Raw genomic sequence first — 14,000 nt, forward strand, 5'->3', positions numbered from 1 at the left:
GACACTTTTTCTATCTATTTATCTGCACCTGTGTGCAGATACACCTGTCTTACATTCAATGTCCAGCCTAGGAGAACAAGAGACTACCCTCACCCTTTCCACATCAGCAGGTGGAAGTAAGATTTGAATCAAAGACTTCCCAAGGAAAAACAGAGCCTCAGTGTCCTTTCCAGCCCCTCGAGGCTGGCATGGCTCTCAGTGCTGCAGTCCTGGGCAGGGGCAGGACCACTACTATCCCTTAAGTTAGTGTCCCCATCCTGCATGGCTATTTCTCCATTCCCACAGGGAAAATGTGATCCAGAGCCACGTGCTGGCACAGTCATGCTTCCATGGATCTGCTGCTTTCCAGCCCCATGTGGTCTGCAGTCCATGGGTGTGCAGCAAAAGCCTGAATTCACTTGGTCTGGTGCTTAGATCACACTGTAGGAAATTATTTAAGAGAACGAAGGTTCAGGTAACCTGAGAGAAGTCTAAGACACATCTCTTGGCAGAGCCCTTTGAGAAAAACCTTTCCAAGGTAGAAATGAGGAGTAGGTACATATTGAAGCCTTTCCCACTGTCAAATAACATCTAACAGATGCAGTTCTCACACTTGCAATTAACCAGGGAAGCTTCCCACCTTCTACCCAAATGAAAAATCAAGGTATGTGCTTCCTAGAAACAGGAAAGAAATCACTGCCTGTAGTAGGACAAAATGCTAATCCTGAAATTAGGACTTTAGTTTTTAAACTTGCCCTATTAGGACTTGGGCCAATGAAATTAATTTTTTTGATGAGCACTAAAGCTCCACCAGTGTCCCACGGAAAACTTTGGCCTCCAGCAGGACTGGCATGGCTGCTTCCCCTGGGAGCACTGCTGGAGCCTATCCAAGGAAAGGGAAGGGCAGGAGCCTCCTGTGTGTGAGATCCTGTGCCTGTGAAATACTCTGAGTCTTTCCAGCCTATTTTTCATTCAGCATGGAGATTTGTACCTGCACCTCTCTGGCTTTTATTGATTCATGCATGCCAAGCCCAACCATCCAGGTGTGAGAAGAGTGAAGATAATGTAGTGTCCTGCACCAGTAATTGCAGACTTATCATGGCTGCTAACCTGAACGTGCATTTCAGAGTGTGTTTTATCAGGTGGGCTCAAAAAGTGTGGAGCTTTAATGTCATTTTCAGAGCAAGGTTTGTACTAGGACGCTCAAGAACTGGGGTGGAGGTGCTCTTACTTCTGAGCTGACTGGGATAGAGGCAGCAGCTGTGAAAGCCAGAGACACTCTGCCATATCCAAGAACAAATGCTAACAGCCATCTGGAAGAGTTCATAATGGCAAGAAGAGGCACTGAGCACTGACTATAAACCCAGGCTCCTGCCATGGTTCTGCAAGGATTTCCAGCCAGTGGGAGGAGATGAAGAGGGGATGGCCAAGCACTGAGGAGCACCAAGGTGAAACACATCTGGGATGGTGGAGAGGGAATGAGGAAAAAGACCCCAAAACAGCATGAGGGAGCTCCTGTATCTCCTGAAAACCCAAGTGTGCTGACCTAGGGAACAGTGGGGGAAATCATCCCAGTAGTAAAGGTTTTAGGAGCATTTACTTTTGTTTTCCTTTCTTTGACAATTTTTGAAAACTGAAGTTCAAGTGCTACTAAAATCTCAGTCTTATAATTGGATGTAATTAATAAAGGGTTAGTGAATTAGGCTTCCAGTTCTCTGTGGCAGTCAATGGAGATGGGGCAGATTTTTTTTTCCAATACACTACTGATAAAATTAAAGAAAAAATATTCTTAACATCCTCCCCTGTCTACTGCTAAGTTATGCCTTTACTAAATGTTTCAGCATTTTTTTTTCAATCTCTAAGGAGGTTTTTGAACTGCTTCAATACATCCACAGCTGTAAGTCTCTCCATGAAAGAAACCTATTAAAGGAAACAGCACATGAGACTCACAGTAAACAGCAAGTGATGAAACTTCCCACAGCCAAGGGCTTTGTTGGTGGGAATACCAGACACCAGAGCTGAAAACCTCTGCAGCAGGGAGAATGGTTACCCTGCTACTCTTGGGGACCAGACTGATTCACACTCAATGATCCTTGTGGGTCGCTTCCAACACAGGATATTCCATGATAATTTCTTCTTCAGGCATAAGAACTGGAGGCAGGTGGCTTGCAGTGACCTGGCTCTGCATCTCAGTACCAGTGGGAGAAGTTCTGGCTGAAAGTCAGAAGGATGATTGTGCATCCCTGCCTGCTTGTGCATCTTGGAGATTTATGGATGCTCTGTCCTTCTGCCTCCATGAGGGGACTCTGCCTCCCACAGCACTGGGCCACCAGCAGGCAGTTCCTAGAATTGCTGAGAAGTGTTTCATATTTCCTAGAGGATGTTATATAAATAAATAAATAAAAGCATATTTGACAATATTTTGCAAGGCAAATTATCCATTTTCCTTTCCTTTTTTTTTTTCTTCTAGGGTAGAAAGGAGCACAGAAAATACAAGAATTTAAATTGAAAAAAAATTAAATGTAATTCTGACCTGAAAGCTCTTTTGGTATGGTTAAAAAAATTATTTAAATTTTTAAAAATCTGGACTCAGTCCCACTGCTGCCAGACTTCAGCTGAGTTTGTTCCAGATCTGTGATTTTGACACAAAATCGTCTGCCTCAAGTTCCAGTAAAAACGTCATGAATTTATCTTTTTCTGACTCCCATCCCACCCCCTCCCCCCACCTTGTTTACTCAAAGAGTGCATTTAGATTATTGTTTGGGGTTTTTATAACAGAGATGTAATTTGAGCAAAACTAATTGACTTATTTAACTTTTGCAGATGGCTGATTCCTTCCAGGGAATAAAAGCTTCAGGTATTTTTTAGGCACATCTCTGACCTACTTATGGCCGAAATCCTATTTGAGCACTGGTGTCCTTCTGGTGGCACAACTGGTTATCAGGGTGGGAGGGAAGTTGGATATGCAAATATTTGCAGATTCGGGGTCTCAGTCTAGAGGCCGTTGCGCTCTTAAACGGGGTGATGGATTTGTGTCCCGAGCCCTTACTGGGGCAGGAATTTGCCCCATCACAAAATCCTCGCAGTGCCGTTTAATTGTCACAGGGAGCGGGAAATGCTGTCGGTGAGCGTGGATGGACCCGGGGAACCTCCGCTCCTGCCGGGCTGTGCCACCCGGGATGCATTAGAATTGTTAAGGCTCTGCTGGGAAATGAGGCCAGGACAACAGCAAGGCAGAAAACGCTGTTCTGCTGTCAAGGAAATGCTCGAAAAAGCAGGAGGGAGCGAGGGCTGAGAGCACAGAGCTGCAGCCCTGCGGCCGCGGGGGAGACGAGCGAGTTCGTCCCGGGAGGGGCTGAGGGGACGGGAGCGCGCAGAGCAGCGGGGGCCATCCCTTAAAATATTAATAGTTCATGTGCGCGCGCTGAGGAGGCAGTTTGTTTTTCCTCTTTTTTTTTTTTTTTTTAAATTTTATTTTTCCCGATGCCTTCCTCCTCCTTCCTGCCAGGAATAAAAATTTTTAAAAAACAAAACAACAACAACAACAGCAACAACAAGAAATTAACACAAATTCCCAGAAGGCCAAGGCCGCTATAAAAAGTGCGGGAGCGGCGGCGGCCGGGGCGGCCCGGCGGGGGCAGCGGGCGGGGGCCGGGGCGGCTCCGCGGGGCGGCGCGGGGGGCGCGGGCCCCGCCCGGCTGCTCCGCCCGGCCTGCGCGGGGGCAGCGCCGCGCATCCCGGCTGGCGGCGGGCGGGAGGCTCCGCTGGGCTCCGCTCGGCTCCGCTCCGCGGGGCTGCGGCGCCATGGAGGCGGTGGACCAGGTACGCGGGGCGCCGCGGGCGGGGGGCGGGCTGGCGGCGCCGCGGGGAGCGCGGAGCGGGCGCGGGGCTGACCCCTCTCTCTGTGTCTCTGCCCGCAGCTCGCCTCCGCCGGCACTTTCCGCGTGGTGAAGGAGCCGCTGGCCTTCCTCAGGGTGCTCGAGTGGGTGAGTGCCGGGCTCGGAGGGGTTGCGGGGGGGCTGTGGCCGAAGTGCGCGCACGGCGGAACAGGTGGGAGCTGGGCCGGGCTGAGGGACGGGGACACGGGGCGGGGGGCCGGGGACTCTCGTCCTACAGCGCTGGGTTTGTGGGTGACCCCCCTCTATCCGTGTGCTGGCTGTAAACGAATTAAAAAAAAAAAAAAAAAAACACCGAGGAAAATAAAATCCTCGTTATGCATTTAGCAAACTTGTCTCTGGGCCGAGCGGGGAAGGAGGCAGATAATTGGTGTGCGGAGCAATGTCACTGTGTGTTGCTCTGATGCTCATTCGTAGTGAAGTCTGCAGGTCAAATGACATCCATCGCCGGTAGGTCTGCGGGAGCAGAGAGCCTCTCTGAACGGAAAGTTCAGAACATGTCATGGAGGATTAATCACATTCCCCTAACGCCGACTGGCTGGGGAATTATGTAAGGCGTGTATTTTGGGGGGCGCATCCCTGTGCGGGTGTGTTTATCCACATGTTGGCACCTGCAACGTGCAGCCCGGACCAGGGTTCCTCTGAGGGGGTGTTTTGGTGTGCTGGGGGCAGCTGCTCACCCCAGACTCTGTCCCTGCTCACCAGAAGCAGCTCCTCTTCCCCACTGGGCACCTTGAAGCATCAGGTCCTGTGGAGTTGGGCAGTGGTGATGTGGTGGGGCCGTGGCCCTGGACAGGGTGGCCCCAGAGTGGGGTCACCTGCACATGGCAGTGGATGGACAAGGTCCCTTGTGTTCTTTGCCCAGAGCTCTGCAAACCCACCCAGCACTGCTGCTCCTGCCTCAAGGAGAAATCAGGACATCCAGGGCTGAGCCTCAGGTGCTGGTCTGAGGGTGCTTCAGCCACTCTGCAGCACTCACTGCGGGGCAGAAGAACAGGAGCAAAGCTGTTCTATGGCAAATAGCTGCTGGGAGCGTGGCCTTTTGGCTGTCTGCCTGATGAGGCTATGTCTGATGGAGCTTGGGAAATGAGCCCTTCTGGGGAGGACTCTGGGCTGATGGGCATGGGCTGTGCCATCGAGAAAATTGTTCCCGCCCCAGCCAGTGTGTTGGCATCCTTGGGACAGCGAGTGGGAACTCTTCTCTTGGCACTTTCCTGGGTCTGTAACTTCTTCCAACAGCCAAATATAAAAGCTGCCTTTGTCACAGTTGGAAGGCACAAGTGGAGCTCCTCTGGCTGCTGCAAGTGCACGTTGCCTGTGTGTGTACACAGCAGCACGCGCGGCTCTGTGTACACGGAGCTCTCTGACACGGCCAGAGTGGGACAGCCCTTGGCAAATAAGGGAGTACAGGAAAAGGGTGCAGAGTGTGGTAACATTTAAGATGATCTGGAAAATTACTTTCTTTCCATTTGACATGTATATGTAAGTAGAATTAAGCACAGTTGAGTTTATGGTATTTCAGTGTGTGGAAGTCTTATTTTTTTTAATATACTTGAAAGGCTTTTTGGATTACTGGAATTCCATCTCTATTCAATTAATCTTATTCTCCCATCTTCCTTCTCTTCTCACCATGCCTCCAAACTGCTGTCCACCTCTCTCTACCATTTCCAGTCCCAACTAATTGTCCACCTCTCCCTCAGACTCCTTTTATCAGCCTAGCCATAATTTTAAACCTTAGAAGATCAAATGCTCCAGTCAATTCTGTGTCCTCTTCTATGTCCCCCAGCAGCCTCACAGACCTTGTTGCACTTGATCAGAACACTTAAATTACACCCCTTAACACCTCCCACTTGAGTCCTAGATTGCATCTGCAAGGGAATAAAGTTCATAGCCCAGCTGGTGACGCAGTGATGCTGGGCGTTGGGTGGCTCTCGTGCCTTGGGGGAGGCTCTGTGGTGTTGCAGCACAGATGGCAGAGCTGTGGGAGTTCCTCAGTAAGGCTGGGAGGGTGGAGGTGGTGCAGGCTGAAAATGTCCTCAGCTTGTCCATGCAGTCCAGCCTTGAATTCTCACTCTCGTTGTTTGGGGTGGCTCACAGTGACTCTGGGGTGAGCACATCCTTTATTCCTGAACCTCTGCTGCTGAAATTCCTGTGTTTGTGGGTGCACACATTTGTGGGTCTGGAGGCAACTGAAGTGGCTGTGGGTTTCTCAGATGTGAAACTGTAACTGTTGCAGAATTAATCTTTAGGTGTGCAGATTCCAGTTCACCTGTAATCTGGCTCAGACAGGGACTTCTGTCTTGAGGAGCAGGGACCTTATCTGACCTTCTCAATTTCCTACTTTGGTGGTCACCTAACACCCAGAGAGAGAGAAGCTGCTGAGATAAGGCTGATTCTTCTGAATTTTCATAGCACTGTAATTTGTTTTCATTTGTATTTCCCATGTACACTGTAATCTTATTTTCAGACAAGAAATTTCATTTAGAAGCCATTAAGAAAAAACATTGGCTCAGGCCTGGGAAAGGTTAAGAGAAAGAAAAGAAACCAAGAAATCAACTTGTAGCAATTATGCAAGAATTGCATTTTTTTTAACTCTACCTTGGCAATAAAGCATGTGGATCACAAATCTGAACTTGGAAAAATGTACACAGCTGCACTGGGTGAGGCCTGGGTGTTTCCAGCTTTGAGTCAACTCATGGCATGTGCTGGGGGCAGGGAAGAACTGTATAAAGGCTGTATTTGTTCTTGCTCATCTTTAGTCCCTTGGCTGTTACTCCACAGATCTTTGCATGAGAAGAATGTTCTTCTGAAGCTTATTTCTCAGATAATCCACTGTGGCACTACAACCAGTAGCAATGTCACAAACACTCTTACAACTTCATTTGAAAAATAACTCTCTTATACGTGCACCTGACAATAATGAATAAGGAAGGAAGAAAGAGAAGAAATACCTTCATTCATCTCCCTGGATTAATTTCAGTCCTGTGACTCTCTGGATGTGTTTAGACTGCTTTTATTTGGGTCTGCAAAAAGTGAACAAGACAAGCAAGTTTGTCACTTTTGGTCTATTTGTTTTGCACTTGCTGCCTCTCTGGAGCCCTAGAAGAGGAGATTAGGTAAAAAGCAAGGCTTTCCCCATGCAGTGTGATGGGTATAGGAGCTACCTGCTGTACTCGGGCTGTTACCGGCAAAAATATTTTTGTGAAAATGGGAACTTTGTATCCCTAGGCTGTGGGGAGCAGAGAGGGTATGGGTGGTGGTGGGGTGTGTGGGTGTGTATGTTTAATTACATTGTGAATTGCAACAAACAACTTTCCTTCTGCAAACCCAAAGCAGCCTGGTACTTGTCAGTTTCCTGTAAAGTATCAAGAGCTGCAGTGCCGTCCATAATGTCTTTCCCTGTATTCCTCCATAAATAGCAGGATGCAGAAACTCCACCGTTGTGCCAGTCAGGAGATGCTGTGATTGCCCTGATGGTTATCTATAGGTTGGTGTTTTAAAATACCTTGCAGGGAGCTCCCATCTCCACCACCTTGCAGCTGTGTCTGGGTTGCTATGGGCAGGGGGTATTTTTGGCACAAAGGCCACGCTGCAACTTTGTGTAAGCCAGTGCAGCTTTTATCGGGGCACTTGTGAATCATCTATGTTGCAGGACAAATCTTGTGGACACTATGGCTTTTCTTAATAGGACAACTTGGAAGTGAATGTTAGGATGTTCAGTGAACTCAAATGTGTCTGAGTTGTTTTATTTCTTACCTTTATGCAAAAAAAAAAAATGCATTGCAGGCCTTGCATGACTGGCGTTCATCTCTGCTCATGAGCATCTCCATGGGATGTACCAAAGAGTTCCAAAGCATTGGACAACAAATCTCTGGGGGGAATTGGATGAAGATTGTTTGAAAAATCTGTGTGTGGTGCACATGGACTGAGCTAACCTTGCTTTGCCTCCTTGCCTCCACGCTGTGATCACTTGACTGGTGAGCCAGGAGAAAGGCCAGGCTGTTGCCTGCCTGGCAAGAGTCAAGCTTGCTTTGATGGTATAGATTCTGAAAGGGTTAGCACCTCTTGCCTTGCACACAGATGTGTGTTCAGAAGGCAGAGGAAAGCTGAATCTTGAAAGACTGATAATAAGTCTTGTCTTTTGTCCTAGTGCTGATTGCTCATCTGGCCGTGGAGTGCTTTTGTTGGATTATATTTGCATGCATATGAATGGACATAAGTAGCTGCGTGCTTTCAAGTGTGCCCTAGAAAAGCCTAGATATCTTGAGATGCTGAAAATAAATGGGAAAGAAATAAGAAGGCAATGCTTGCATGAAGCATGTGTGATTAGTAGTTTGCTCTGTCTAGTGTATTATGGGCCTGAGATGTTTTATAGTTGCTTGAGACTCTTCGTCACATTTGTATATAAGTGTTTGGTTTCTGCTTAACCAGAAGGCTGCTGGCTACTCTGGTATGGGCAGATACTTAGCTGGTGGAGCAGGTTTATCTTGCTGAAGCTTAATGCTTCTCATGGATGCAGGGTGGAAGAGTTGAGTGATCTTCTCTACCCACATAATGAAAAAAAAGCCTTAAAAAGAAAGTAATATTTCTTATTGCCTGGTGATTTTGCTTATACAATGCCAGGATCAGACGCTGCATCTAGTGCTGAGTCCATCCATCTTGATGTGTAAGAAGCACATACAAATGTTAAAAATGTATTGCCAAGTCTTTTGATGTCTGCCTGGGGATGTAAGTACTTAGCTGTTCTTGTAAACTGGGTCCCAGTTGCTGCCTCAATGGTCTTGTATGTGTAGTGTGAGGTCAGTAAAACATGTGCCACTAAATCAAAAAATGTAAATCCATTTCTATGGTATTTTAATATTAGAAAGGTAATTACCATGTAACTAACCCATCTCTGTAAGCTGTCATTAATTGGATGATTCCTTATAGGCAGCTTAGCATAATGCATGCAAAATACACTGCAGCTCTGGGCAGGCAAAAATTGCCATGATGAACCAACAAGATGTGAGCATCCAGGAGACCTGAGCCCTGGGAACAGGCTTCATTTGTCCTTGGCTTTGGGCCTGCAACTTCTGAGCGCTTATTGGGGTAATCTGCAGGCAGGGAACTCTGTCAGACAAGTTATTTTTATTAGGAAGAGCCCAGGAAGTGGATTTTGCTGTTAGACATCAGGTGTGCAATAGGGAGGATCTGAGAAGTTTTTGTAGTCTCACTGCAGGCAGATGTGGAAGCCAAATGTCACTCTGCCAGGGGCTGGCATCAAGGCAGCAGAAGCACTAGCAGTGCCTGCATGGTGTTCTACCTTGTGGTTCTAAAGTCTCAGCTACTGGGAGTCTCATGATTCTGAGACCTCTGGCTTTGATGAAAGATACGGTTTTAGATCAAGGTAGCAGAAAAAGATGGGAGCTCTGAAGACTGAAAACCCAGAACACAACTGAAAGAACAGGAAATCTGCCTTGTGGTCCCATGTTTTATGCAGCCTGCAGAGAGCTGACTGCTTTGCTCTTCACATCCATCATTATCTGCATGCATATCTGGTTGGAAACTGAGAACTGTGCTTATCAGCAAGTTGCTGTTAAAATGGTACAAATGCTGATACAGGGGAAGAGAAAAGGTCAGCAGTGCCCAACCACATTGCAAATAAATGACATCTTTCATCTGGAAAATGCCTACCATTTTCCATTTTAGGACCATGTTGTGATCACATGGAAGAGCTGATTTTAAAAGGTCAGCTAATAGTTCATTTAAATCCTGATGTTCCTCAAACAGCCCAGAGTGTGACCTGGTATAAAATAATTATGTAAGATTAGCACATATAGTTGAGAGACAGGGCTCCAAGAGCAGAATATTTTGGAGTTACATGCTGCTGCTGTGGAAGTTCCTGGGAGAAACTGGTAAAATCTCATGGCAAGCCATTTCAATGGCTGCTCTTATCCGAGTGTGGCTGTTTGAAGCATTAGGAATAGAAGATGAGAAAAGAGACTCATTAACGCTAAATTTGATTATATATGCAAACCAGGTTTCTATGAAAAGAAGAACAAAAATGATCTGACTTTCAAACTAGCAATAAGATGTGTGCAGATAGAGGGTTCTGCTATTAGACAAACACAGTTAAAGTCTCCTTGACAATTTTTATGAGGGCGATATTTCAGTCATCACTCCTGTAAATCAGCATCTGCATAATTGGAGCTCCGGGTAAAAGCCCTGCATGTTGACATCTCTGGATTCAGATGTTGCAGTTGGGAGAGGACAGGCTTGGGGATGCTTGTGATAAAACCCTTTTTATCATTTGGATGCTCAGGTCTCTAGTTTAACCTGCATTCATGGCACTGTGTGTGGTCCCAAGGGGCAGGAGGTGTTGCTTGGTGAAGTTCTCTGCTCTGCTCCAGGGGACAGGACCTTGTCCTGGGCAGGGAAAGAGAGGCAGACAGCAGGTGACCCTGGGCTCTGCACAGGGCTGGCTGTGGAAGACAATGCTGCTCCTCTGCAAGCCCAGCTTTCCCCTTGGGCACTGAGTAAAAACGCTTCTTATGGGCCTGGGGTGCAGTGTGGAAAACAGCACTTGGCTGTCTGTCTGTCCAGCCCAGCAGCTGCCAGAGGGGTCTTCATGGATTTTACTCCCAGGGGAGTCTACAGAGTGCTGTTTAGAACATTATAGAAAGGAATATACAGTGTGGAGATGCTGTGTTTAAGGTGTTTGTTCAAAGTGGCATATGTGCTGCAAAGTGTGACATTGTTGCTAAGGTGACAGCTTGCTTGCTTTTTGGCAAAAGCAAAAGAATCCTGAATATAGGCAAACTGTAAGATTTTCCTTTAATTTGCACAGTTTTATCTTCTGGTTGTGATAGAGACTTCTCAGGTTTGTGTTTGGGAGCATTGTCTTCCCATTCTGAATATTTCACTCAATTATAGTAGCTAATAGTGCTTCCCATGCTTAAGGAAAGTCCTAAATCACATAAAATTATGAGGATTCCAGTTATTATAATTGTAGATATAATTTACGTCATTGAAACACTTTGATATATAACATTTACTGAAGCAAGGAAGCATTCTCTAAGAATATTTTATATAAACAAAAATATCAGGTGTTGTGTCATTAGCAGCCTATGGATGCAGGCACATCCCTGAGTGCATACTCCAGATTTTTGGATGGGGCATTTGCACTCATTTGCAAGTGCTAAGCTGGAATGGATGGTGTGGGGAGAGCTCCTGGGGTCAGGCTCAGAGGTTGGTTGTGTTGGGAGGGAGCAGAGTCTTGTTGGACAGCCTGGGTTCTACAGTGGTGAAGTATTTTCATAATGCCGCCAGGGGAGGAGGATCAGCAGAGGATTAGACTGGTGTGGCCCCTAAGGAGAGAGGGTTTTCCAGATGAGCAGCCATCTGTGGCATGAAGCAAATGTTATGGACCTCAGTGTTGAGAGCAAAGAAGAAAGGTCTCACAAGATGAATGTCAGCTGTGGCCCTTAAAGCAGAGGGGTAGGGGCATGACCCAGGAAAAAGGCTCAGAAAGACTGAAGTAATGTGCTCGTGTCCCTTTATTGTTTTACCTTTCCTCTTTTTTTTTTTTTTTCCCCAATGTTCTAATGGATGGATAATTGTGTTTCTCTGAGCAAGCTGTTCTGTCTGTGCCTTTTCCAGAATGCCTTAGCATCTGGGAGAAGGCTGTGTTAGAGCCTGTGGGAGCTGCTGAGCAAATACTATGGGGAGCAGAAAGTGCTGCAGCCTGAAGCTTGGGATAAACACTGTGGGGAGCTCTGAGGGCTCCAGGTCCTGGATAAGTCCTGGTACAGATGTTCAGCCCAGTTTGGCAGGGCCATTGCAAGGCAGAAGCTGGTGAGGATGTTTTAAGTGATCAGACATGACACAGGGAGCTTTTGCTGGATTGGAGAAGCCACTTTGATAAGAAGACCCCATCCTAGTCACTAAAATGTGCAGGAGGGAGGTGGTGTTAAGGAAGCAGGAGAAAAACTGAAGCAGGAAGATTACAATGAAGTTTTATCCATTTTCAGAGGAGAGGTGTACAGTCCCAGACCTGCTGTCAGAAATAAATCTGATTTGACTCTTGCAAAAGTCCCAACCTGCCAACTTGATCTTTATTCTATGAGAAGTACCAGAGCCTGCTGTGAACAGCCTGACTGAATATTCACTAGAAGTACTCAAACTCTGAAGTATTGAGGGTGAATTCTGCCCAAAAGATTTCAAAATGAAATGCTAACCAACATTGGCAAGATCATTGATACATCAGGAAGTAATTTCTAGTAACAGCTCTACAGTAGCTCTTTGAATTTCAAAGAGAAGTTTATTGTGTTTGTCCTCAGTCTTCTCTTTTCCTGATGTTAATGCTCTGCCCTCCTGTGTCATTTCTCAGGGGATGCAAATCCAAAGTATCTTTGGCTTGAAGTGATAAGCCCCAGCTCAAATCCTTTGTCACGTATATGTTGGGTGCTTGTATTGGGGCCCCATGTTTGACACTGCATCTGACAATCTTCATATTAGGTGAAAAGCCTCTCTGCCATCCCAAATAATATTAAAGAGTAGCAAAATCTTCCTTTCTAGGTTCCCAAAAACCAAGGAGACATCTGGCTTCTTGGTTCAGCCTCCCTGAGCTAGGCTGTATGGTCTATGGCTGCCTTAAGCATTCAGCCCAAAATACCCCAGGAAGCCAGGAAATATCTTACAGTTATTGAGCAAGCAAACTTGAGCATTGCTTGAACTGTTTTCAGGATAATCTTCTCCCTGGCTGTGTGCTGGAGGTATGCTCAAAGCAAAACCAAACAAGACAAGGCCCCCATCTGCATGCAAGTCTAAAACCACATTGTTGTGTACCCCTGCTCCTCCCTACACAGAGGTCATGTTGCACACAAAACACCACTTCTTTGCATCAGTTTTTTTACCCCATTTCAAACAGCTTTTTTATGGAGGGAAGTGGTTGAACATGGCAAGGTCGCACCTCCCTGTTGGCACTGTAAAGGGAATGATGCTCTTGGGTGTATCTTGTGTCCAGCCCAAGGGGCTTAGGTTTGATACTGGAAATTGGCTTATTACTGCAGAATATGTATATAGCAATAATTATCCTTTGAAGCTGAGTTTCAGTTTCTCTTACTGGTTTTTAGGGACTGTGCTTGAAAGCCAAATCAAGCGTGGGATTCCCCCACCGCTGAATCCAGCGGCTGATAAATCCGGCAGGGCTCTCCGGATTGCCATCTCCAGGGGCAGTCAGCGTGCTGGAATGGAATTAGGGCCCGGTTTGAAAGGAGATGCCTGCCAAAAAATTAAACAATGGATGCCTTCCTGTTTAATTTTAACATTTTAATTAAATTCTTCGCTGCTGTGTGCCTTTGATCTTGGTGAGCTGATGCACGTGGTGTGTGCTGTTGTGTCGTCGCAGCGTTTTGTTCTAATCTTTCATGCAGATGCAAGGATGCATTTGAGGGTGGATAAAAGTGCAAAAGCTGCTCACTGCCAAGTGCTGAGTGCATTGCAAGCTGCCTTTTCCAACTGGTGACCCACGGGCATGTGGACAGAGGGATTACTCACAAGTGTGGCTCAATAGAGTTTCTCTCTAAACATATTCACTCCATTTTTTAATCTTCTGTGAGCGGTGCTACAAGAAGAATTTCCTTGATGGAATTACCCATTGAGAGGGTTGATGCCAAGAATGAAGATTTCATTGTGAAAGGAATTTAATTTCAGGTGGAATAATTAATAAACTTTGATTCTTCAGTCAGAGAGCAGAAGCAATGCTGTGTGTTGTACATTGGGCACATCCATCGATTAATCCCAGCCAAGTGCCCAGTTTGGGAGCATTTGGCAGGCAGCTGGCTTTCCTTGCAGCCAGGCACAGAGCAGCAGGAAAGGTATTGGAAGGAGTTTCCTTGTGGATTATAGGCTGGGGCAGGTGATTAAGGATCATGTGGAGTATTTGTCCTTTGTGATTTGGGTTGTACCTAAAATGTCAGGGAAGAAGCTGTCATTGCTACATCAAAAGGAGTCATTGGTAGAGCTGCTTTGGGAAAAGAAATCTCATTTACTTGAGGGAAAAATAATTCTTAATCTCAATTTCCTTTCAAAACTGGCACTTTGATGAGATCATGAATGGAGGAATATTTGTGACAGAAACGACAA

The 14,000-nt window shown here is 46.5% G+C and overlaps 1 protein-coding gene across 1 annotated transcript in view; it reads left to right on the forward strand.

Annotated features, from left to right (window-relative positions):
* Nucleotides 1–3,674: 3,674 nt before the first annotated feature.
* Nucleotides 3,675–14,000, forward strand: part of SYNPR (synaptoporin) — a 99,201-nt gene continuing 88,875 nt past the window's right edge. The window contains exons 1-2 of the mRNA XM_036390929.2: nucleotides 3,675–3,801; nucleotides 3,900–3,965. Coding sequence (XP_036246822.1) covers nucleotides 3,784–3,801; nucleotides 3,900–3,965 — 84 coding nt within the window. The 5' untranslated portion in view covers nucleotides 3,675–3,783. The remainder of the gene's footprint in view (nucleotides 3,802–3,899; nucleotides 3,966–14,000) is intronic.

Source organism: Molothrus ater, chromosome 11, assembly GCF_012460135.2.
Source record: "Molothrus ater isolate BHLD 08-10-18 breed brown headed cowbird chromosome 11, BPBGC_Mater_1.1, whole genome shotgun sequence".
NCBI lineage: Eukaryota > Metazoa > Chordata > Aves > Passeriformes > Icteridae > Molothrus > Molothrus ater.